Source organism: Salminus brasiliensis, chromosome 4, assembly GCF_030463535.1.
Source record: "Salminus brasiliensis chromosome 4, fSalBra1.hap2, whole genome shotgun sequence".
Taxonomy (NCBI): Eukaryota; Metazoa; Chordata; class Actinopteri; order Characiformes; family Bryconidae; genus Salminus; species Salminus brasiliensis.
Window position 1 is genome coordinate 39837565 of NC_132881.1, and position 25496 is coordinate 39863060.

Genomic DNA, 25496 nt, shown 5'->3' on the forward strand with positions numbered 1-25496 from the left:
TCTTCAAATCTGGACCATGATCTTGTTTTCAGTCCTGGATTTTGTGTTTGCTGGAAGTTTATGTCAAGTAACTGATTAACATTTGTTAATTAACACCCAGGAGTGGAGACTGGATTCAAGGTCCAGATTTGAAGACCTGGGTTCTAGAATGTTCTTCTCATTCACGCTGTTCTAGAATGCTTCCTCCAGAACACTGTGGTGTGAGGGTAAACGGTCTAGAACCGTAAAAAGGGGGACATTTTTAAGATATTCTAGAACGCGGAGGACTGGGGGGAAACAAGAAGAGCAAAATAGGGGAACTCTGAAAAACGTGAATTTGGGGAAATGTGGGAGAACGTGGTTAAAGTACCAAAAGTTCTGTCACTGGTATTCCATCAGTAAAAACACACTAATGTAGCTTGTTTTTCCCCCAAACATGTGTGCGTGTGTGTGTGTGTGTGTGTGTGTGTTTGTGTGGATGAGGGGGGTGGGGTTTAGCTTGTAGGGTGTCCAACTACACAGTCAGTGAAATTGCTTATTCGTGATCATTGCAGTCATTGTTGAAGTGCCTGTGAAACGTATCTGTCATTGTAGGAGAAAGTGAATCTGCTTAGTAATATTCTTCTTGCTGTAAATATATATATATATATTTTTAAATATTTTTTACTTTACAATTTATATCACCTACATTTATTTATATATGGGATATTATTTACAGTGTTGTACTGTACTGATGGTAGCCTTTTCCAGAACGTGCCTTTTCCAACATGCCTTATATGACTGGGATTGGGACATTCCCTGAAGGTGCAGGGCAACATCCACAGCTGTGCCTTTACAGATCCAGGCGGGCTTGTTAGTCCTGCACAGTGAAGCTCAGTGTTTCCCAGCTCCAGTCCAGTCCACCTGCATGGCACGCATGGTCTTCTCCCTGCTTTCCTGCTCCAGCACACTTTTTGATTGAGCTCAAGAAGGACTTGCTCCTGAGGCAGGGAGCTCTACGCTGTAGAGCAGGTGCACTTCAGGACTGGAGGTGGTGGAACCCTACAGCAGATCCCTCCAGTATGTTTGGTTCGGAGGCGAGCTGTGAATTATGAATGATTAAATGCATGGATGGACTGCATGATGTTGCATGATGAAATAAAGCTTTTAAATAAAGAAACATGGTAAACATGGTGCGGAAGTGCTGGATGTGTAGCGTTCGCCGTGAGGAGCTCGCGCAGATGTGCGCAGCTTCGCCGATCTGCACGCCATCGTGCTGCGACGGCGGCGTGCGGAGGTGATTTGTAGATCTGCGTTAACCCAAGCGCGTCCGTGCTGTCGCTCAGTGATACGTCACTGTAAACTTCGTCCTGTCTGCGAAAGAGAAACTAATCAAAACTCATCAAGTTTGCTCAAGTCGCCCCTGATCGCACTGGGTGTCAGTATGGAGGAGAACGGCAGGTTTCAGACCCAGTTCACAGCGGTGATGGAAAGCGTGCTGCAGGCGGCCGTGGGAGAGGCGACCAAGCTGTTCGAGCGCACTTTGCACCAACTGAAAGCCGAGCTGCTTCACTTGAGGCAGGAGAACGCGGACTTAAAGACCGGGCTTTTTGCTCGACAATTCAAGACAAGACACGCCGGGGATGGACCTCAAAGGGGTGACCCTTCACCAGGACCACCCAGATGTGATACTGGTGTACAGTGCGGTAAGGGTACAGTATAAACACATTTATAAACTACATGCATAAAAAAAAACACTTCCTGGAAAATTATTAACGACTCTCCAGACATGGTCATGTGAAAAAATAGAACACCCCATAAACTCATCATACTGAGAGATGGAGGTAATAATGTCTGTGAAATGTAATGAACAGAAATGTAATGAAAAGTCTTGTGAGGAAAAGGTGCTTCACGTCCTAGAGAAAGAATCAGGTGCAGAACATCAGCAGCTGCAGACTATTAGAACGTGGCTAGAGAGGTTTCTGGAGGAGCCCGTCTTACTTAAGCTTCAGACGTTTACTGTGGTTTGCTCTTGATTGTTAAAGTGAGTGGGATCACCACCATGGCCAGATCCAAAGAGCTCTGTGTGGCCGTTAGAAAGATGTTTGCAGAAGCAGACGAGTCCGGGAAGGGGGTTAAAAAAACATCTCAGCAGTTAGAGATCAGACGATCCACAACATTACTTTTAACACTAAGTTTAAGACCTGCCAGTGTGGCCAGGTCAGGCCTTCCTCGCAAGTGCAGCCCAAGAGCAGACCGCAAGATGCATGAGGAACTAAATGATGATTAAAGAAGAAACTCTTTTAAAACCACATTCTGATCATCTGTAGTTTTGTCTCAGTGCTGTTTAAATAAATGAAGATAAAGGTACAGATGTTTAAAGATGTTTTTTTTAATGAGGGGCCTAATTAATTTTATATGACTGTAGTTACAAAGGGCCACTTCATTGTACAGGCTGGTGGAACATGAAGATGCTCTGGCCTTTCATCACCGTATTTGTTGTTTATCTTTTGCTTAATTACTGGACTCCTGTAAAGCTGCTATGCGATAACATCAGTTGTAAAATGTGATATACAAATACATTTGATTTGATTTGTTGTCATAATTCTGAAATGTTTAACTGCATTAATATTCAGTCTTAAAGAGATCAAAACAAAAACACAAAAACAATATCTGACAGCACCTGCACCTAACCCAAATATCCCCATAACCCTAACTATTACCATAACCATAACCTAACCATGACCATAACCTAACCTAACCATGACCCTAACCCTAACCCTAACCTAATTATGACCCTAACATAATTATAACCTTAATTTTAACCCTAATCCTAACATAACTATAACCCTAACCTAACTATAACCCTAATCTAATTATAACCCTAACCTAACTATAACACTGACCCTAACTATCACCCTAACCCTAACCCTAACTATAACCCTAATCTAATTATAACCCTAACCCTAACTATTACCCTAACCCTAACTATAACCCTAACCCTAATCTAATTATAACCCTAACCCTAACTATAACCCTAACCCAACTATAACCCTAATCTAATTATAACCCTGACCCTAACTATTACCCTAACTATAACCCTAACCCTAACTATTACCCTAACCCTAACCTAACTATAACCCTAATCCTAACTATAACCCTAACCCTAACTATTACCATAACCCTAATCCTAACTATAACCCTAATCTAACTATAATCCTAACCCTAACCTAACTATAACCCTAATCCTAACTATAACCCTAACCCTAACGATAACCCTAACCCTAACTATTACCATAACCCTAATCCTAACTATAACCCTAATCTAACTATAATCCTAACCTAAACATAACCCTAACCTAACTATAACCTTAAACATAACCCTAACCTAACTATAACCCTGACCTAACTGTAATCATAACCCTAACCTAACCATAACCCTAACCTAACTATTACTCTAACCCTAACCTACTAACAATAACCCTAAATATAACCCTAACTATAACCCTAACCATAACCCTAAGCTAACTATAACCCTGACCATAACTCTAACCTAACCCTAACCAACCCTAACGTAACTTTAACCTATAAAGTTATATATAGTTGTAGAGGACATTTATAGAGAACAAGTACCGTATTTTGAGGCCAGAGAAATTTATTTAAACTGCAGTAATGTATACATGATACATGATCAAATATATGAAATAAATGATCAGATATATTAAATAAATGACATTAAAAAACAAAATAGCAAACAAATATTGTAAAATATATAATGAGTGCCCTCAAAGCAGTGCCCTCTAGACTCATGTCACTGATGGTACTAGGTAAGAATAATCTTTTGTTTAAAACAATATTCATCACAATGATGACATCACTTCACTTTCTTTTACCAAATTCCTGAAGATCTGGGATGAAAGACACATTGTGAATCCACTGTCTCTTTTCAGCAATCAGGACTTTTCGCAGTTATCATATAATGTCATACAGAGTTTTGTTAAAATCACCTACATTATTCTTTGGAGCGTGGATTAAATTACATACATAACTGCCATGACTACATTCAGTTTGGTACCATACAGTGGTCCTTTCGTTTCACCTTACTGGTTTTGCTTTAACTGGTGTTACCTTGCAAAAATGCAAAAAAAGTGAGTTTGTTATGTAATGTAATGTAATAATGTTGGTATGATTTCAGAATATGATTTCAGAGTAGATTTCAGAATAAGAAATACACTATGAATTGCAGAAAGATTTTAAATTTGGTCTGTATCATTGTAATATTGAATAGAACATCTATAGAATATAGTTTATGAAACATAAATCGACAGTCAATTTAATCCAGTTCAATTCAAATTTATTTGTATAGGCTCACAAAGTAGCTTTACAGAGATCCAAGTCCGAGCCAGTGGTGACAGTGGCTAGGAAAAACTCCCTCAGACTGAGAGGAAGAAACCTTTAGAGGAACCTAGGCTCAAAAGGGGAACCCATCCTCCTCTGGTAGACGACGGATAGCACAGTAAAAAGCAAAGCAGAAAAAAACAATAATAAAACAATACTGAATTAAGAGAACATGGAAATGTGCCGTCAGTCTGTAAGATTGAGTAGGATAGTAAAAACATTAATGACAGCTGATTTCAAAGCTTTAAACAGTACCATATAGATAGTGTATATTTTTACTACTACAATAAAAAGTATTTGTTTTGATTGAATTTGATATGCCCACCCACACACACACACACACACACACACACACACACAACACTATTTAGTGTGTAACGCCTCCATTGTTCTGCTAACAGCATGACATAAAGGTGTTTTATATTTATATTGCAGAAAAGCCCCTCATGGTTGAAAGATGCTGTAGCCCAGCACAGTTTGGTGAACACCCTCTTCAGCTACAACACATCACAAGTGATCGTCTTGCAGATTTGTGTTCCAGTGCTTCAGAGGACGGAAACCGTCAGCTTGCTTTGCTGCTCATTAAAAAAGAGGTCAGGTAGTAATATAATAGTATAATAGTTCCAGTAAGATTTTGTCTTTTTTGCCTGTTCAATTAAAATAATCTGTGAAATGAAAAAATGGGTTGTAATTTCTGCTGTTTAATTGTGTAATTATAGCGTTAGGAGGTGTTCCTGTTGTATGTATGCAAAGTTTGGGAACCTTCTGGAGGGTATTTCACAAAGCACGATTTTCCAGTAAGCCAACTAACTTGAGCCCAAAAGACTGTCCAATAGGAATGTCCCTCAGCTCTTCTCCTATTGGGCGAGTGTAAGTTACGGTTGTGGCTGGAATGTCATTGCAATGTTGTTTTCAGTTAATGTTATTCTTTTAGGGCAGAATGAGATTTAATACAAAAGCCCAGGTGAAAATTCAGAAAATTCCAGCTTTGTAAAATACCCTCTGGTCAGATTACACATTTTGTTTTGATTTTCTATGTGAAAATAAGTACACATTCTCTGCACTAGTGCATGATAACTGATATCTTGCTTAATTTAACATATCAGAAAAAATACATAGAATTTGTGCTTTACAATTTGCCTAAAATGCCATGTTTAAACTTATTTTATACAGGATGTGTTATTTTTCCAAGATCAACAAACATCATTTGAATAGGGTTGTCCAAGCATTTGCATATACGTTGTGTATTTATTTATCTATTGATCTGTCCATCTTTAGCCTCAGGAGACTGAATGTGATGACTACGCACCTGGATACTTTCTACTAAAACAAGAGGGTGCTGAGCCAATACTTGTTCGTAAGGAGCCCTTTAAGAACACAATGGAAAGAGGTGTGAAAGTTCAGAATCATAATTAGATATTTGGAGTATTTTTTAATAGTGTATTCATGTTTTTGACAATAGCTTTCTGTAGGCCACGACCTCAATGTCAGATTTACATTCTGCTTCCTACGCTTGCAGCTAACTCTGCTTTCTCTTTCATATTTCTGCATGTCCACAGTTATGATCCCTTCAACATTCCAAACAGTGAGCAGATGTAATGGAAATCCCAAAGAAGTATCAATTGCTAACACCATCTCAACTACTAATCCAACCTCAGCCTCTAATTCAGTGTCCTGCAGCCATAGAGTAGATGCCTCTAATGACAAAGTCACCCAGACTACAAGCACATCTACATTCAGAGGATTGACTCCTCCAAGTGATAAAGACAGACAAAAAAACTCTACATCGACTAAGAAATTAACTTTACCAGAACAACCAGCTAATTCTCAGTCATCTGTTCCTGTAGTTAACTCATCTGCACCAACAGTCTCATTGTCTTTGTCCAGCAAAGTAGGTCAGATGCCAACACCTAGAAGTCATCCAACAGCTCCAGCTATTTCGGTTCAAATGAATCGGCCCACTAAACCACGAGCCAACCTCAACACCCCCCAACCTCAGCAAAATGTTAAGAACATCCAGCATCCAGCTGCAGGGACATACCTCAATCCTCAGCCGGTGCCGCATCCTCTTCCTCAACGGCAGAATCTAGTGACAGGCTCTTGCACTTCTATTCAGTCATTACAAGCCCCAGTTGCAATGGCAAAAAAAAGAGTTTTACCAGCCTCAGTTAACCACACTGTGACACCACTAGCTCAGTCTTCCACTCAGCCCAGACGTCCATTACTCCCTCCATTTGAATCTGTTATTCCTCAAGTACAGAAGATGACTCCACAAGGTAGTGTTTTAGGTCCTAGAGTCCAGACTCCATTTTCTCCAGATCAGCACACAGCTGTGCCAGGCCAGGTTCCTAAGCCACTATCTCAGATTCCACCTCCACTAAACCATGCCACAAATCCATCCGTCCAAGGCCCAGTCCCATCTGTCCATGGCCCGCTTACATCTGTCAAAGACCCCATGCCGCCTATTCAAGGCCCAGTTCCATCTGTCCGAGGACCTCTTCCACCTGAACAAAGCAGAATTCTACCCATGCAAGGTCCATCTCCACCTGTACAAATTCGGCTTCCACCTGTCCAAGGCTTACTTCCACCTATCCAAGGTTCAGTTCCACCTATTCCAGGTCCACGCCCACTTGTCCAAGGTCCAGTTCCACCTGTCCAAAACCCAGTTTCATCTGTCCCTGGCCCAGTTCCGCCTATCCGCAGCCCAGTGTCATCTGTCCATGGTCAAATTCCACCTGTCCAAAGCTTAGTTCCTTCTCTCCAAAGCCCAATTTCATCTGTCCATGGCACAGTTCTACCTATCCAAGGCTTAGTTCCAGTGACACCAATCCATGCTCAAGTGCATGCTCGATCAAATGAGACGCTTCCACCAAACTCACAGAGCTTAACTCAACAAGCTCATTTTCCTTGTGTTCCTTGTCACACTGGAACCACATCAGCCCGCCCACATTATCCTCAGACTCAGATTCCATTTGCCAAGTCCTACATTCCAGTTCAATCAATGAAGTCCTCTGTGTCTCCAGTATCAATCTCCCAGACCAATGCTCCATCTCCATTAGAACAAATACCAGTTACTACATCCCACTATCAAATCCTGTCTGACCCTCTCTGTTCATCTTCAGACCAATTTTTCTCTCCGCCCGACAATACATCGGATTTGCTGCAGGCCTTGCCTCCCATGCCTTTCCAATCACCGATTGTTCTAACCCAGCAGGAAGCTGCATTAGAGCAACCATCAATGATCCATTTACAGTCATCCGGACAACCCTTGCAGCTTGCACCACTTCTCACTTTGAAGGAACAGCAATTAGCAGCCTCCAACCAAGGCAGTGTGTTCAAGAGAGGACCTGTCATACCTGGGGAAACAATGCTGTCTGGTGTTAGTAACTTTGAGGAACATCTACAAAAGTATCTCCCTTGCTCCAGCTCAACCATCAGTTGTGAGGGCAAAGATTCCATCACTAATGAGATGCACAATGAAAACTCCTCTGAAAATGATCAGGATAGCAGTACAGCACTCAAGCCTGGAGTGAGAGAACATTATAAGGTTCTTTCCAAGCCGGAGTCAAATTCATCATCCAGGGTTCATTCACAGTCATCAGGACAACCTCTGCAGCTTGCACCACATCTTACCCAGACGGAACAGCAAGTAGCAGCCTCCAACCAAGGTAATGTGTCCAAGGGAGAACCTGCCATACCTGGGGAAATAATGGTGCCTTCTGTTAATAACTTTGAGGAGCATATGCAAAGGTTTCTCCCTTGCTCAAGCCCAACCATCAGTTGTGAGGGCAATGAATCCATCACCAATGAGATGCACAATGGAGACTCCTCAGATCAGGACGGCCGTATTGCATTTATGCCTGGAGCGAGAGAACAATATAAGGTTCTTTCCAAGCCTGAATCAGATTTCAGAATGTTAGATTCCACAAAAGAACAGCAAACCTTCAGAATGAACACAGTTAAGGATCTGCATATTAACAGTGAGGTTGCTGAGCAGAACCAGACTGGATGCGATGCAGCTGGTCTAGTTTGGGAACCAACGGATTCATGTAGCGCGTTTCCGCATTCAGCTCTTAGTGGTTCTGCACCAAACAGGGGTCGCACACTGCAGAAGGCTTCGCGGAGAGTACTGGAGAGGAATACTGAGTGCTCTGAATGTGGCAGGATTCTTAGCAATGCGTCTTCACTGGAGAACCACATGAGGCTCCATAGAGGTGAGAGGCCATACAACTGCTCCCAATGCGGAAAGGCCTTTCCCAGTGTCCGAGGCCTCAATCGGCACGTAAAGGTCCACGCAGAGGAGAAAGGTTACAAGTGTGAGGAGTGTGGCAGGTGTTTTGTGTACCAGTTCACACTAACGAAACACAAACTCATCCACTCTGGGGACAGGCCCTACCCCTGTAAAATATGCGGCAAGAAGTTCTTGGCCAAGGCCGACAGGTCCACTCATATGCGCATGCATACAGGTGAGAAGCCGTTCTTCTGCAGTCAGTGTGGGAAGACATTCAAGCACAGAGTTGCGCTGAACATGCATTTACAGGGACATAAAGGTGAGAAACGTTATGTGTGCCCACATTGTGAGAAAGGCTTTGTGGATTTGGGTAATTTTAAGAGACACAAGCGTATCCACACAGGGGAGAAACCTTTCGAATGCAAAGACTGTGGTAAGCGGTTTACTCAGTCAGCGCACCTCAAGAAGCATGTCAACACACAGCATGCAGTGTCAAAAATAAGTCCACCGTAACTAGTCAGAGTGAGCTAGGTGGTCATCTTTATACCAGATTGCTTTGTGAGTACAAATGTTAATATATTATTCCTGCAAAGGTTACTGATTAATTCAACCCTTTTTTAACTGCAGTATTTCTGCAAATGTTTAGCCAATTAATGCTCTGCTTCCTTTTTCAATCCATTTTAGCATAGAATTTCTTCTATGCTGTTAAGATGGTCACTGTGACAGAGTGCTACTGCCTTGAACATTTCAGGTCACATGTTTACATTTTACTGTAGCGATTTTAAGCTTTGAGTTACTACATGATAAGGGTTTTAAAAAGGTAACAAGATAATCAGTTTAAGTCAAATAAATCTAATAATGGGTCTAATAATATTTATGTACTATTTTTTACTTATTTATTGTTCATGTTTAACCACATACATGTATATTTTGGTCAAATGCCAAGGATGTCCAGTCTTAGACGAAAAGGGCCAGTGTGACAGCAGAGTTTCATTCCACTTGATTAATTATTTAAAAACCAACTAAATAAACAAGTGGAATCTGGTGTGCTCTGGCTTCGTTGGAATTACACCTGCATCCACATCAGACCTTTAAAGTTGAGATTGGATATTCCTGAGTTATGCTGCATTCCATTTACCATAGAAGTCAGAAAGCAGAGCCGGGAATGACGTCACACCCGAGGTGACCGTGTTCCAGTTAAACCTTCAGATAACTGTACACTATTTCACAACACTTCCAAAAAACAGCTTGTCCCAGGTTAGCATTGTTAGCATTATGCTGTATTTTGTGCATTCAGACATCTTGGAAAAATGTCCATGGATAGAAGAATGTCCATGGAAATCAGTATGACTGATTTAAGGAAACATGAATAGATAAAAGTGCTCAGTGGCTGGTGAGGCTCTCCCGACTTTCTGAGTAGAAAATCCAACTTTTGGGGGTGTTTCAACTGAAATTTCCTATTTGGAACTCGGATAATTCAACATACCGGTTCAAATGGAGCGCAGCAATAAACTCTTGAGAACCTCAATGACTGGAAAAACTGTGAAAATGAGAATGCTGGTGATGTTCACTTTTGGTGTTTTAACTTTTAAAAAATGTAAAAAGGTTGCTTTGAAATGTTGAGATCAGTGAACTAATAGAAAATGAACAATACTAGAATCTGTGTCTTACATTCTACTTATCTGTTTGTTAAAAAAAAAAGAAATGTAAAGGCAGCTTGGTTACTTTTTTAAAAAACGGAATTACCTTAATTGTGTAATAATTCACAATTACGTTTAAGTTAATATCCAAAGTGATTATGCACTTATGAATACTTGGAAGTTAACATGCAAGTAATGCAAAGGTGGATGCATGTTGTTTTCTATATTATTGTCATTAAGCAGTGTGCTGTTGAATGAGTTTTTGTTTTGTGAAGTTGTATTTCTTTATAAAGAAGTGTGATGATTTTTAATATGATTTTAAAAAAACATAAATTGCACCATTTGGGAATTTCTTTGTGCCATTTTCCCCTGAACCATCAAGCATTTTGACTATGATGAGCACTGAAGGAAAGATTAAATTATGAGGTTGATGAAGTTGAAGATGAAGTTTTTTTTTCATGTACATGCTTTAAAAGGCTTGACTGTGAATTTTGGAATTTTCATATTTTATATACTGATAACCAATACAGTATTAAACTAATAGTTTATGATGCAGTGGTTGATTAATCTGTCATACTTTACTTTAAGCCAACAGACAAACCTACAATCCCCATAAGAGAGTTGTGAAACAGGAAATGATGCTTTAACACACTTCTTAGTCTCTCGAGCCTTTAGGAGCCTTGCTGAAAACACCAGTTGGTTATGTGCTACAGTTGTTCTGTTGTGCCTGGCTGTTTGCAGGAGAAGTATTAAGCCATTTGTTGTCATTAAACAGGCCTTGTTTTTCTTTTTCACTTCTGTTTCTAGAAGCTGCTATGCTCTGATGAAGCCTAATAAAGCCCTTTCTTCTCTCTGCATGTTGTAGAGCCTTTCGTTTACAGATTCACTCAGGTAAAATCATGACCAATATTGTTTTTGTTCAATCTTTTGGCCAAGCCAAGCAAGAAGCACACAAAATCAACCGTTGACTGAGACCAACTGATTACACAATGAAATCTGCAGTCACATCGATCCTTTCCAGATGAGATTGGACACCCTGGGTTATACCCTTGGGATCCTTAGTCATCTGAAACAGTAAAACTTACAATTATAGTGATTTAGACTTTTTTGTTATGTAAAATTATCAACCGGACTGCCTAAAAAGTTCAATAGAAAGTTCAACTAGGAGTGTAACAGGAATCTGTCTCTTATTTTCTCTTAATTTATAATCTAAACCTTCAAAAACCTCAAAATATTAGGCAGCCTGGTTACTGTTTGTTTTAAGTTGTCACCATTTCATAGTTTATTAATTGCTGCAAGTAGTGCAGGAGGTAAGCAGTCAGGTCTTGAAGCAGGAAAAATGGGCAAGCATTAGAATCTGAGCCACTTTGACAAGGACCAAATTGTGATGGCTTAATGTCTGGGTCACAGCATCTCCAAAAAATCAGACAGGTGTTGTGGGGTTTTTCTGGTATGCAGTGGTCAGTACCTACCAAAAGCAGTCCAAGAAAGGACAATGGGTGCGATCTATAGAGGCCCCACCTCACAACTTAAGAAAGGACAACAGGTGCGATCTATAGAGGCCCCGCCTCACAACTTTCAGGACTTAAAAGATCTGCTGCTAACTTCTTGGTACCAGATACCACATGATGCCTTCAGAGGTCTACTGAAGTCCATGCCTCAAACTAGGCATCAGTAATCAGGAAGGACACATTTAATTTATTCATATTTTTTATTTGCATTGGTAACATCAGTTATTTCTCATAACAGTGGAAATATATCCTGCATGTATCCTCCATGTATTCCAAACCAGGCCTGCAGTGACAGATAGAAATGAAAAGCAAGCCCACCAGTCTCCTCAGAAACAGAATGCGAGCATTTACCCACATTTCCTTCCTTGTCCACAATGGACAAAGTCACATCAGGTGAGCAGCAGGAGGCACTGTAGTTCCCATTCACTACTGTTATGCCCCCGTTCACCACTGTTTCCTGGGAGAAGTTTCCCCTGCCTTGTTGGATGAAGATGTTTTCAATACCTACGCCGTTGCCGTCGGTAATGTTAACAGCCAGGTCCCAATTTGACTGGGTGCAGTCAGATGGGCAGTGAGCATTTACACCCACAATCTCACACACTGGAGGTGTGATATCAGTCACCTGTTTTACATTTACACAGAAAGAATAACACCATAAATCAGCATAAATGTATGCAGGGCATGATGGTTTTTAACCATTTCTGGTATCACATAGAACATAGAAGTAGATTTCAGATTTCAGACACTTTTACAGTGGGCTCCACCTACTGTAAGAGCTTTGGAGTGCTAAAAAATATTGAAACTTTCATTGAAAATTTTTAATAAATTAAATTTTTCAATAAAAGTTTCAATATTTTAATACAACCACCAGATTCACATTATTTCAAAAACTGACAAACAGCAAAAATGGAGTTCCAAGGTTTTTGCATGACAGCAACGTTATGTTATTGAATAGAGCCAGATTTATATATAATGACAGCTTGTCTGTAATTGGAAAGGAGAATCCCACTATATCACTATCCCATAATGTATACACTATTCCACATCATATACTTATTAGGTAGGCCTGCTTCTTATAAACGAAACCCTATAAATGACTGATTATAGCCTTATCTGTTACACTGTTTATTACCTCCCCTCACACATACACACACACACACACACACACCAACCCACACCAACACACACATGTTGGCCCCCTTCTATTAATAGACAGGGTGGAGGGGGGGCTGACAAAATGTGCAAGAACAGATGGGCTACAGTCTGTAATTGTGTTTTTATATTGTAGGTGTACCTGATAAAATACCTGAGGCAGATAAAAGGCTGGCGTGCCTAATATGCTGAGCATAAGAGCTTCAGGTGAATGCAAGGTTCAAGAAATGGGTTGTAGCTGTTCTGTATTTGATCCTGTTTCTTCTTTAATAGTTCTCTGACCTTTTCACACTATCGAGGTCTGACTGTGGCAATAAGTGTAAGTATTTAATTGTTTACAGAAGTTACCTTGGAAAGAACAGTAAGACGCAGCACAGCATAGTTGGTTTCAAATCCTCCTGGCCCTTCAGCCACAATGGTCAGAGCAATATCAGTCCCTGACTCAGTATTAGCAGGTGGTTTCACAACCACTGTGCTTTTAGCACTGACCCCAGTCTCCAGGTTCAGCCTGAAATAACAGAAATGATGCGGTCTGTATTTTCACAATGACAAAATAGTTTGTATATAATAGATATATCAGTAGAAATGTAAAGAAGAGCTTTTTAAAACTGTTAATAATTATAATAATAATTATTAATGCTATTAATGTACCTCACTGTTGGCTGCTTTTACCAACATAATCAATTATTGTATTATGTATTTGTCTTGTTTTCTCAGTCTTGCTTACTTTGTGTTATAGGTAAGAGGAAAGCCTCTGTCGTTTCTGGCACTGATAGTGTAGGTGCCTCCGGCTCCAGTGGTTATTACAGTGAAGGGCAGTTTGAAGGGTTCTCCTGGCAGAAGGGTGCTGTCTACTGTAGCCTTCAGAAACAGGATAATGACACAGAAAAAGATTGCAGTGTTTTTTTGTTTTTTTTTGCTCCTGGGCTCCCCTTACTGTCGGGAAGTGTAATTTGCACTTTGAACCACCCCTAAGACACACTTTTCTGGACGAGCTGAGAGATACAGAACTGTCACTGAAAGTAGACTGATGGTGGAGTAATGGTGGAATATTACAGGATTTTACACAAATATACAAACTGTTGTGCAGTGTTACACAGTTCCCATGAGTGTTCGTCTGCCCACTTCATCAGACTAGTGCAGTTAGAAGTAGGGGTTTAACGGATCACAAAACTCACTATTTAAATCAGAGTCACTTTTATTTTCCAGTGGAACTTTGATTCCTCAGAAAATGTAATTTAGTTTAAGAAAATTTTCTGATATATTGGTTTATTCTAACTAGCTAAGGTTTTTCTTGGGTAATAGCAAAGCACTTTGTAAGTCGCTCTGGATAAGAGCGTCTGCTAAATGCCATAAATGTAAATGTAAATGATATATCAAATGGGCAGAGGTCTGTTGAGAATCACTGGTACTCAAATTTAACTTGTCATAGGCATAGTGTTAGGTTTGATGCCTTAATAATATATTCTTAATTCTACATTTGTAATGTGCTACATTTGTAATTGTTATATACATTATATCAATTCATGTTGCGTTTTGCATTAGGCTCAGGCTACTGTACCCCCTCTACCTCTTTATTCTGAAAAATAATTATTTTTAATTGTTTATATCATTAGTTTGGGACAGAACATGTTTCTTTATCTTGGGAGAATTAGATATCTCGAAATAAATAAGACAAATGACTTTACTAGTATTATAATCACTATATAACTCTTATATAACTATAAGTAAACATATAACTATGAACTAAAATATCTGCTTATTCAGCACTGGAGGTTTTGCTGGGTAGGACAAAGGCTATATCTATGCATTGAAGGAACTGTGGCCCAATTCTGAGGACATGGCTTGCATGCTGCATAACAGAATGCACAACAGGAGGCTGTGTGTACCTTGACAGTGATTTTAGACAGAGACATCTGTGTAGTGCTCTGTCTTTGGAAGCGACTCGAGGTGGCCGTCTCTTCTCCTTTCAACATGATCACAAATTCTCCTTCTGGAACTTCACTCACAGTCACCAAGAAATCCCCACCTCCCATCGGATGTATTTTTCCATCTACCACACGGGTCCCTGAAACATCCACTAGACCAACCTCCTGTATCTTTAGATCTTCTGCGACCTTTTGCCCTGTTACTGTGAGCCACAGCGTAGTGGGTTTGCCTGAGGTATGAGAGGAACGGATGTGTTGATTTCATTATTCATCCTCAACAACACTACTGTTACTATTTCCATCAGATCTCATCTCCATAATTTACATAGTCATGTATTCACATTCATAGTGTAACTGATTTAAATGGCTTTGTGTTTTCCCATTGAACACAATTCTGCATATACATAACTACTGTATAACTGCTATTTAACTAACAGAAGAAAGAACAGGAAGAAAGAGTTGAAAATAGGCCAAAGAACAGAAAACAGAGGTGTCAGACAGTCAAACAGAGGGCAGTGTTGTGCACAGTGTTCCTGGATTTCTCTCCAGACTTAATGTAGTTAGTTTAAAAGCAGCAGTAGATTTGATAACTATTCCAACCTGTCTGTGGACGACCCTCGATTATAGCAAAACCTGGATGAGGCCCTTCAAATTTCTCCACAAAGTTATAAATGAATGTAATGTCACTTTGACCTGAAACACACACACACACACACAAACCACTTTTTTACACATAAAATAACTAAATATGCACACATATTATTTGCATAATACTGACAGTTTTTAAGTACCATTGCACATATTTGTCATATTTGGCTTCATGTATCATCTGCTGCCGGAACAAAATCTTGCAGCTCCATTTTTTTGTACATATTTTTACATTTTTAAATCTGGTATTTTGTATTGAAAACAATTAAATGAACACAGGTTTGGTTGCTGACTTCTCTGTGAACTCCAGACACTATAGGGATTTGCTCAGTTCCACCAGCAGCTCACCTGATTTACTTTAACGAAGGACTGATTAGATAACTAGGTACTGGATGGTAACTGTAAACATTGGGCCTTCTCGAGCAAAGCTTTGTAAATGGTTGATCTCACACTCATAAAGCCACAATGGACTGTTCTTGTTTCTGAGTATTCATTCGCCTAATATCTTTGCATGGTACCCCAGCTCACCAATGATTCTGATGGTGTAGGTCTTTTTGGACACTATTCTGACAGTCCACAGGCCAGTCTCTGTGGGAGAGTTGAACTGAAGGCGCCACAGGTTCCCCACAGTCTGAACCTTGGCAAGAGACCCAGGACCAACACCGTCAGACTGAGACACCCCTAAAAACACAAATAGATAATGTCAGGTCAGAGCTGATTTCTGGTTAATGTTTAAACTCAAGGTTATCCTCTCCATTGACAAAAGCATGGTTTAATTCAATATAAATTATTTCACACTTCTAGTTTTTTTTTTTATAAGCAGAGAAATGCTAGAGAAGGTTTAGATTCCAAGCTTCAATGAATCCTATTTGTGTCTGTATATGTTAATGCTAATTTTAGCATGAGAGTTTTAAGGCAAAACAACAGATAAAGAGTCTGATCTACTAATGCATTAATCCCTTCAAAAGCCAATTACCTGCCAGCAGGCAAAAAGCGTTATAACAAACTCCTATTACCAAAGAATAGTTTAGTTTGTACTGAAGTCCATGTAGTTCCTGAATAATATGCCTTAGTGTGTATTACGCCTTGGAGTGTTAGGGGTTAAAGCAACATTATGTAGTATGTTTACCTTAAAAACAGCTTAAAATTATTAAGTGACTTAAAAAAGGAGAACATCCTCTCTATCTTTGCTACTCCAGGCTCAGCATGTCCAGAAAGGCAAGTGTAAGGGGTGTCCTTTAGGAGTGTCTAAAAGCGTGAATAACACTCTCGGTCTCTAGGGGGAGCCCAGGAGCACAATATACCATTTCTCCATAATGCTGCCTTAATATTTATTCATTTCCTATATTATTGACACCATGCTTATATTTTCAGTGTTTTTTGTGGCAGAAAAAGTCTGTAAATGGTTTCACCCTCACCTGATGGGCTTTGCAGAGTGAATTTAAGTGAATCTCCTGTGATGTAGGCGATGACTTTGGACACTGACGAATCCAGCAGGAAAGAGAAACTCTCCTCATTGCCTGTTTTCCTGGCCCGCTGCAGAATTGTCACCTGAGATACAGAGAGGACTTGCACTCCATTAACAGACAATGCAGAAGATTCTTTACATCTTTCCTTACTAGAGCTGACAGCTACATGGCGCTAGTCACTGCATCTTTTCAAAGCTATTCTTCAGTGGACAGATGAATGTGCTGGTGCTGCTTTGTTTAACAGATGTCCACACTGGTTAGTATCAGTCTATAAAGTGCTTAGAGGGATAGCCATCCTAACCACCCAGAAATAGCGAGGCCAAATGTGCTGGCTACAGATGGCTATTACCAGAAACTCAGAAGTCTTCTATACCGGTATACCAGTTCATTAAGTATACCATTTAAATCCATCCTTGGTCTGCATTTCTTATATACCATAACATTGTTATGCAACAAAAAAGTCCAGAACAAGCTTCAGTGCTGTGTAATTTAGACACATTACAAACAGCACAAATGCTTAGACATAATTTGTTGCTATTGACAGAAGACTAGCACACACACTCACTTCCCAAGCACCTCCAGGCTGTTTTCACATCTGTCTCATTTCAAGTTAACCTGCTCTAAACTCGCAATCATGGAGGAGATTAACCCACCGCTACTACAAGCGTGGGGTAGTGGTGGCTCAGCGCTTAGAGCTCTAGGCTATTGCTGATAGCGTTGTGGGTTCGATACCAGGCTCGGCAAGCTGCCACTGTTGGGCCTTTGAGCAAGACCCTTCACCCTATCTGCTCCCCAGGCCCTGGAGTTGGCTGCCCACCGCTGTGTGTGTGTGTGTGTGTTCGCTACCATGGATGAGTCAAATACAGAGGACACATTTCGATGTACAGTGACGAATAACTTTACCTTTAAGCTAACTCATGATTACAGTCTGTAGAGATAAAGTCTCAACCAATGGGTCAGTGAGACATTTCAGCCACAGCCTTACCGAACACAAGAGAAGCTTTAGCTAACAACTCAACATATCTTTCTCTCTCTCTCTACACACACACACACCTGGATGGGGGTTCCAAACACTTTCTGAACAGACTACAATAAGAACGTAAAACTAAAGGCTAAAGGTTCATTGATCATAAACTTTCGACAGGCATGTTTTAAAGAGAATGCAGCAATGATAGATTTACCTATCTGTTGTTTAGGTATGCTAGAAAGGTGCACCAGCAAGTCTGTTTGAGAATACCTATGGGGGGACTCCCATTTCTACAACTGCTGCAAACATGTCTGTGTGCGTCCTTCACTGGAGCCCCATTTCTAGAATGAGATTTTCTGGTTAAAGAACTATGTAAGCTGATAAATTTTTTTGTCAGCCAGATATCTAATACGGGCATAGGCACTGGCAAATTAACCGCAGAAAGAGAGACGTCTGTGGATTGTAAAGACCTAATGCACTTCCGATGAACTGTGTGCACTTTAATTCAGTTTCATTCAATTCAATCTTTAATCAGGAAAAACTCTAGTTTGTAAAAATGCTAGCTTGCTTATATAGATCAGTGGCTAGGTTAGCAATCAGGATTATTTGTGGGCTTTTTTTTGTTGTTTGTCGACTTTTTCCTTTTTTCTTCCAATTCGTCATCGACAGCACCAGGCAGCCAACATGCTTGGGGGAAAGTAATCAACATTGCTTAAGAGTGATGAAGAAAGAGAGCATGGTCAATTGTGCTCTCTCAGACTCTAGCTGCTGATGGCAAAGCTGCACAGCTCGGGATTCAAACTTGCGGTCATTGTGGTAGCGCATTAGACCGCTGAGCCACCACTAGGAGCCCACAAAGTCAGGGCTGTTTGTGTAGCCTGGAGTGTTCTTTTAACAACACAACACAGGGCAAGCTGGTGCATATGCACTTCCAGAACTGTTAACTACATTAGCATCATAGCTCCAGTGCTCCAGTGTCCAATTAAAAGAGCTCTGGACACCAAATATCTCTTGGCTGCCAAAGTACATTTAAGAAAGGTAAAAAATGTGTAGAAATGTAATGTTAATTCATTTACTGAAATGTTTAAACTGCCTAGGACACACATCATTTATAGACATTTTTCAAATCTTGATTATGCATTTAGGGTCAAGCATCAGTAAGATATCCTACCAGAGCAGATGTGGAGGTGTCAATGATGATGTCAGTGGCACTTGGCAGTTCAGACTTGGACACCTTTATAGCTTGACCTCCAGAGGCCAAAGCTAAGTCAGAATACAGCTGGAAATCTGAATGAACAGTTGATCTTCGGGATCTACCTTCTGACGTCTGATAAAAGGACACCTAGTGTGAATAAGTTAGGAGAAGATGAGAAAAATGGACAGAAGGGAAAAAGTAAAAAGGCATAATTATAGAAAAAGGGGTGCATTTATTAATGACCTTCATAACATAATTAGCTTTTGTACATTTGTAGTTAAATAATCCAAATTTCACATATGTATAATTTAATAAAGGTTATGATTTTATACAATTTAGTTGTTTACAGTTTAGTTGTACCACTTTTTATACCCCCCCCCCCCTTTTAAGGTACAGTAATGGGCTATAGTGGTGTAATGTCTCCCTCTGCTGCAAGGTCAGTTTTCCTGAACTTGCAAATAAACAATGTTCACCTTTTGTACCAAAGATTCTGGTTGGCACTGTAAGCAAAGGATTCAGCATAGGTGACTAGTGACTAGTTTACTTAGGTTTAACTTGGGGCTTAATCTTCATGTAGGAAGAGGTCCTACCGTAGACTGGGTGCTGTCGATGAGGGCGAAGACGGTTTTTTCTAGGTGGGTGTCTTTAGCTGGAGCGTCAGTAAAAACATAGATCTCAGAGGAGGTGGGCGATCCAGTCAGAGCCAGCTGAGGGACAGATAGACACAGTAGTAAAATGTAATGCCATGTGCATGAAAGGTCCTGACAGGCATAATACAGCATTATAGCCTCAGAGTGTGAAGAGGCCTGCTATGTCATATTCAGCACTGCTTTCATTCGAGATTGTCAGTGTCCATCCTCAGTACCTGCAGTCCAGACATACACATCTCTGGTGCATCCCCGCCTCCGTGTGCACCAAGCTTTGAGATCTCTGCCTTCATCTTATTTGGGTCAGTGGTCCTCATAAGTGGTCCAAATTCTACAAATGAACAGTTTTATTCCAAAACCCAACCATTTACAACAATTTTGCTTACTGGTTGATACACATCAATATGAGGTTCACCACCAGTTCTCATTAAAACACTGAAAATTAAATAATAATAACAAAAATGACTTTTAAACAATTACTGTATAAAATGACCTCAAGTCAAAGTCAAGTCAAATATTCAGCATATTCTAATATAGTTCTAAATCAAAACATTATGATAAATCATCACATAAATCTTTTATTGAATTTGGACAAGAGAAGGAAGACCCTTGTTTAAGCAATGTTGTTGCACTCATTTGTGTGGAGGGAAAAATGCCAGGTCAATTACCTGGATCGTTGAATGGGACCAGGATGTATTCTGAAGGTTCATCCTGGGTGCCTTTCTTTTCGTCAATAATGTTGTGTGCAACTCGTTTAGCCTCAGCGATGTCATCAGCCATACTGCCTGTAGTGTCAATCACAAAGCACAGAACAACAGAGCGAGTGATGCCCATTAGCCTGAGAGAGAGAGAGAGAGAGAGAGATGTTAAATCATCAAACTAGTCTCAGTATTCAGTCATTACTCATTAAGACTAGCTTTACTAGCTTTTTTTCAACAGCTTAGTTACTTGAAGCACACAGGAAACTAAATGTCATTTGTGTTGCATAATGTGACATTGTGAAGCACTGTTGCAACAGTCTTTGGAAACTGCAATAACGAACCATGAGATAACATTGCGGCCTAATAACAGCTGCTTTTGCCAGCGTTGTTTATATCATCCAGTGACCTCTATAAATGATCCTGTAACTAGTTTAAACTATCCAGGAACTACTATAGATTATCCAGTAGCCACTGTTAAATATTTGTAACTATTATTATTTATTCAGTAATACATAGACATTATTTAAGCAATTAATAAAAATGATCCAATAATTGTACTATATTACTATACTAATTAATTATATTAAATTAAATTTAGTAATTAACTTTACTAAATTACTATAAATCATCCAATAATCTCTATAAATTATATGTAAGTACTATAAATTATCCATTACCTACTATAAATGATCAAGCAACTATAAATGACACAGTAACTACTATAGATGATCCAGCAACTGCTACAAATTATATAGAATCTACTATAAATGACACAGTAACTACTATAAATAATCCAGTAAACTTTAAAGATTACTCAGTAATCACTATAAATGATCCAGTAACTGCTATAAATTACCCAGTAGCCATTACAAATTGTCAACTACTATAAAATATTCAGTCACTACTATACATTAGCTACTAACTACTATAAACTATCCAGTAACCTATATACATCATTCAGTAGCTACCATAAACTACCCTGTGACCTCTATAAATGATCCATCAACTGCTATGAGAAATATCCAGCAACCACTATAAATGATCCACTAACCTCTATAACATCCAGTAACCTTGATAAATGATACAGTTCCTGTCCTGTCCCTCACCTCAGATAGTCCTTATTGCCGACTGCCCCAAGAATGTTCTCCAACAACTCAAATGAGGCCTCTGTTGCCAGAGTAACAGCTGCCTTGTGCAGGTCTGCATTATGGGCCCGCAGCTCATCTTTATTGATCCCTCCTCGAGGATCCTGGGTACTGCTCAGGTCAGAATCCCCACCATGACTGCATTTACCTGAACACACATAACTTTGTGGTGAACTTCATTTACACAAAGCAATGAAATTTTGTGATCAGCACACAAGAGCACGAGTCTTATTAATTCAGCATTACAATAATTATTGGAACAACAAATAATTGAAATAATATAATTATATAAATTTGCATGAAATTCCCAAGATTTGATCATCACTTTTAAATACACACTGTATTTAATTTATTGCATACTGTATGTTCATGTGCATTCTCATACAGCTATCTTACTTACTTCAGAGGTAGCTACAGCTCTGTTTCCCACTATTTAGCTACATAAAACCAATGAAACTGTAGGGCACTGTAAAATATCTTTAACAAAACTGGTGTTGTGTTATTAAACAGTAGTGAAAATAATCCCAGGTAGTGTGTGTAGGACTATTAGCTCTTATTAGCTGAGTGTGTGTTTGTTTGTCCAGGTGTTAAATCTGACCTTTAGGTTTGTTGGGAGAAGACAGGCCCAAGTACCCAGATGTGAGTTCCTTCTTGCTTAAAATGGAAGGCAACAGTTGGTTTGGACAAGTACCACTGGCACAGTCACTGCAGGTTGGAGTGTCCACATCTACACACACGTACATGCAAACACATATGCACACACACACACACATACTGGTGACACTGTTACAGTTTGCTTCAGTTTGAATATAAAACACAGGAGCTAGTAATTATAACAATGTCTGCTTGTGTGTAATGGTGTAAGCAGCATTATGATTATTTTAATTGTTTATTATGTAAGTTGCAAGTGGTCTTTTTTGCTCTCTCATTACCTGCAACGTTGCTGATGGTAAAGTCACGTCTGATGAGGTTGGGGTGTGTTTTTTTGTTACCCAGCTCAACCCAGTTACTGTGGCTGTAAAAATCCTGAAAGAACAGGCATATTCAGATCACTCTTCCTGTAAACAAACCTGGAAATCAGTACAGTAAACACATATAACTGCACTGATCAAGGCCCTCAACCCTCTCTGCTGTAGGGGTGCCGTAAAATTCTATCCTTCAAACCTATATTCAAAGAGGTATGTTACAGGTACTGTAAGCGAATATTTCTAGCTGAAGTTAATCCAGCATTCTAGGAGGCTGTGGAGATGAGATGTATACGTGGGGTTTCACTTGAATGATATAAAGTAGTTTTTCATTGGAAGGAGAATGAAAATTGTCCGATGTCTGACCAAAATAAATCATTCAAAAGTCGTAGTGCTACACTTTTTCTTTTTTTTTTTTATTATAAAACTCACATTTCACACTTTCTACAAAATATAAACGAACGGTTAATCATCTTATTACCTAAACCAATGATGTTACTTACCAATGACTATTAGCACTCAGCTTTTATACTATACTGCTCCCCAGCTCATACGTGAGTCACAATCAGGATTTATAAAGACAAGGTTCATTTATGACAGAATTAGTTAGTATGGGGTCTTCTACAATGTTATGACTACACTGTCAAAAATCCACTTTAATGATCATATTAACCCACTTGGTTGAGCCAAAAACTTTAATAAAACTCTAAACTAAACAAGTAAACTAAACAAACTAAGCAACTAAACAAGTTTCTTAAACCAAGATGTCTTTCATTTCAATCAAGACAATAATTTTGACGAGCAGTATATAATATCTTAACATCCTAGGTTAAATTGACTATTTGAATGTTTCAAAAAGCTTTCTGCCCAATGTCAGCATGTGGGAAATTGACTGGCAGTGTGCCAAGTAAGAAGGTCTCAGACATTTTGTCCCCCGAGAGAGCCTACAATTTCTGTCAGTTGCAGACGGTCTGTTTTGGCAATTTAACAACACTCACTGTTTAACACGGTGAATGCATTCATTATAATTATTAATAGTTTGTATTTGACTCTTCTAAACTAAAGACACTGTCCCACAGCACATTTGCAGTTTGTCTCCTCTCAATGGTGGGATTAAAGGCTTGTTGACAGAATGAGAAGATTCTGGTGTTGTTGGTGTTAGTATTACACATTCTTGCTGCTGAAATTAATGAAACAAAAGCTTTTTTTCAAGGTAGAATGTGTTTCTGTGTCTTTACACTTCACTCCAGAGTACTCTGTGTTCTTTAAGTCTAATAACAAATCATAATGTTTATTTGTGCTGATTTCAGATTTATAAGTTAGTTAACTTCAGAAAGCTTTGTTTAGTAAGTAATAGTGTAATGGTTACATTAAGTACATTTAAAAGTAAGTTTGATAAACAAAGAAAAAATCAAAAAGTCAGTAAAACTTTTGATTTTGTTCAAGACTAGTTGTACTTGTTATTACCACATGTTCTCATGTTAGCTAAACTACATATTTCTGTTAGTGTTGACAAAAAAGATCAATCAGTCAGTATAACTCATACGTTTTTTTGTGCAAGCAAATGTAAGATAATGAGTTTATTTTATTTATGCATTTAAGCATTATTTTATTATTATTTCCTATTTTTGAATGATAAATTCTATTTTATTATCAAAACAGGCATTTGACACATCTTCATCAAAAGTATCTTGTCTTGAAACGTATGGGTTTGGATGAAATTTCTAACTACAATGAAACTATTGTATAATTATAAAAGGAAAAGTTAGGTGTATTTCACTTGCATATGAAGCATCGCAAATATTTAATACTGTATGTGATATTAGAGAAAGATGTGCCATTTCATCTCATTCCTTTCAGAAAAGATGCTGCAGAAAATCAGCAGACAATTTGCTGTATAGTTGTAAAGGAAACCAATATTGGCCAACTTGCAGATGACACAACACTCCGTTTGAAAGCTCAACATCAGGGTGAGAATCCTGTTGGGTTAATGTCTCAATCAAAACGAATGCTAATTCATGTCAATTCACTGCTGTCACTCTTAAGCAAGTTATAAAGTTTTTTATAAAAAGAAGTTTTGAAATACATAGGCGTGGTTATCTACTACAGGTAACGGTCGCAGTGCTCAGTGGCTCAGCACTTATTAGTTAGAGCACAGCTATTGATGACAGAAGTGTGGGTTTGACATTTGGGCTAAGCAAGCTACCATTGTTAGGCCCTTGAGCAAGGCTCTCAACCCAAACCCAAAGTTGTTTTTCTCTCTCACTCACCTGAAGAGTGTGTAGGACTCGACCCAGCGTTTCTCTGGCAGCCTGGACGTTGCCTTTGAGGGTGTTGGATTTGACGGCAGCCATGCCCTGTGTAATAAGAATTTGGCCCTCAGTGAAGGTCTCACCATTAAAGTGATGCATGTTACTGGCCATGAAGTCTCTGTCCACCAAGCCATGCTGCAGGTAGATCTGATTCAGGGCTTCATGGAACTTCGTTGCAGAGACCAAACCTGTGGTAGAACCGAGACATGCATTCAGTAGTTCCTCCACTGAGGAATCCTGTTATACACACACAATTAGAGAGAAAGAGAGAGAGAGATATATATATTAACAATCAATTAACAGTTGCACTACATACAGCAAACAGCAATACATGCACACACACACTCACACACATGCATAAATACACATGTAGCATCCCCACAGAGCAGGAGACATTTGTACAAAAGACAAACACACATACACCCTTACTGTTGGCTTGAACTCTCTCCCCTCAGACTCAGCCTCAGCCTTGCACACTTCATTGATCGACTTCATCACAGCATCTCTGGTGATGGTCACATGTGTGTGACCTCCACTTCCAACAGGCAAAAACGCCCGCACTCCAGACAACAGCACGCCCAGAACGATAACACACACTGTTGACCTCATCTCCACCTGAGTGAGAGGGA

At 39.5% G+C, this 25496-nt stretch overlaps 2 protein-coding genes across 2 annotated transcripts; one reads left to right on the plus strand and one right to left on the minus strand.

Annotated features, from left to right (window-relative positions):
* Nucleotides 1-1355: 1355 nt before the first annotated feature.
* LOC140554207 (uncharacterized) lies at nt 1356-11080 on the plus strand. Its single transcript, XM_072677065.1, has 4 exons — nt 1356-1664; nt 4792-4949; nt 5635-5746; nt 5916-11080. Exons 1-4 carry the CDS (start codon nt 1403-1405, stop codon nt 9098-9100), a joined length of 3717 nt encoding a protein of 1238 aa, XP_072533166.1. The 5' UTR covers nt 1356-1402; the 3' UTR covers nt 9101-11080.
* An 874-nt stretch (nt 11081-11954) lies between these two features.
* On the minus strand, nt 11955-25478 carry LOC140554917 (von Willebrand factor A domain-containing protein 7-like). The gene is made up of 16 exons (XM_072678434.1): nt 25297-25478; nt 24826-25104; nt 22523-22616; nt 22189-22317; nt 21552-21738; nt 20413-20582; nt 19963-20075; nt 19688-19804; nt 19074-19244; nt 16885-17017; nt 15995-16147; nt 15419-15511; nt 14780-15048; nt 13618-13751; nt 13239-13398; nt 11955-12360 (listed from the first exon to the last, which is right to left on the minus strand). The coding sequence occupies exons 1-16, from the start codon at nt 25474-25476 to the stop codon at nt 11968-11970; spliced, it is 2775 nt and encodes a 924-aa protein (XP_072534535.1). The 5' UTR covers nt 25477-25478; the 3' UTR covers nt 11955-11967.
* Nucleotides 25479-25496: the final 18 nt, after the last annotated feature.

Bases quoted from the DNA above. Each gene is read 5' to 3' on its own strand.
- LOC140554207 (XM_072677065.1), top strand. From the start codon at position 1,403: ATGGAGGAGAACGGCAGGTTTCAGACCCAGTTCACAGCGGTGATGGAA. The intron at 1,665-4,791 runs GTAAGGGTACAG...TTTATATTGCAG, and splicing joins TGATACTGGTGTACAGTGCG to AAAAGCCCCTCATGGTTGAA. The intron at 5,747-5,915 runs GTGTGAAAGTTC...GCATGTCCACAG, and splicing joins TAAGAACACAATGGAAAGAG to TTATGATCCCTTCAACATTC.
- LOC140554917 (XM_072678434.1), bottom strand. From the start codon at position 25,476: ATGAGGTCAACAGTGTGTGTTATCGTTCTGGGCGTGCTGTTGTCTGGA. The intron at 22,318-22,522 runs GTAATGAGAGAG...ACGTGTGTGTAG, and splicing joins TACCATCAGCAACGTTGCAG to ATGTGGACACTCCAACCTGC. The intron at 16,148-16,884 runs GTGAGGGTGAAA...TTGTGTTTTTAG, and splicing joins CACTCTGCAAAGCCCATCAG to GGGTGTCTCAGTCTGACGGT.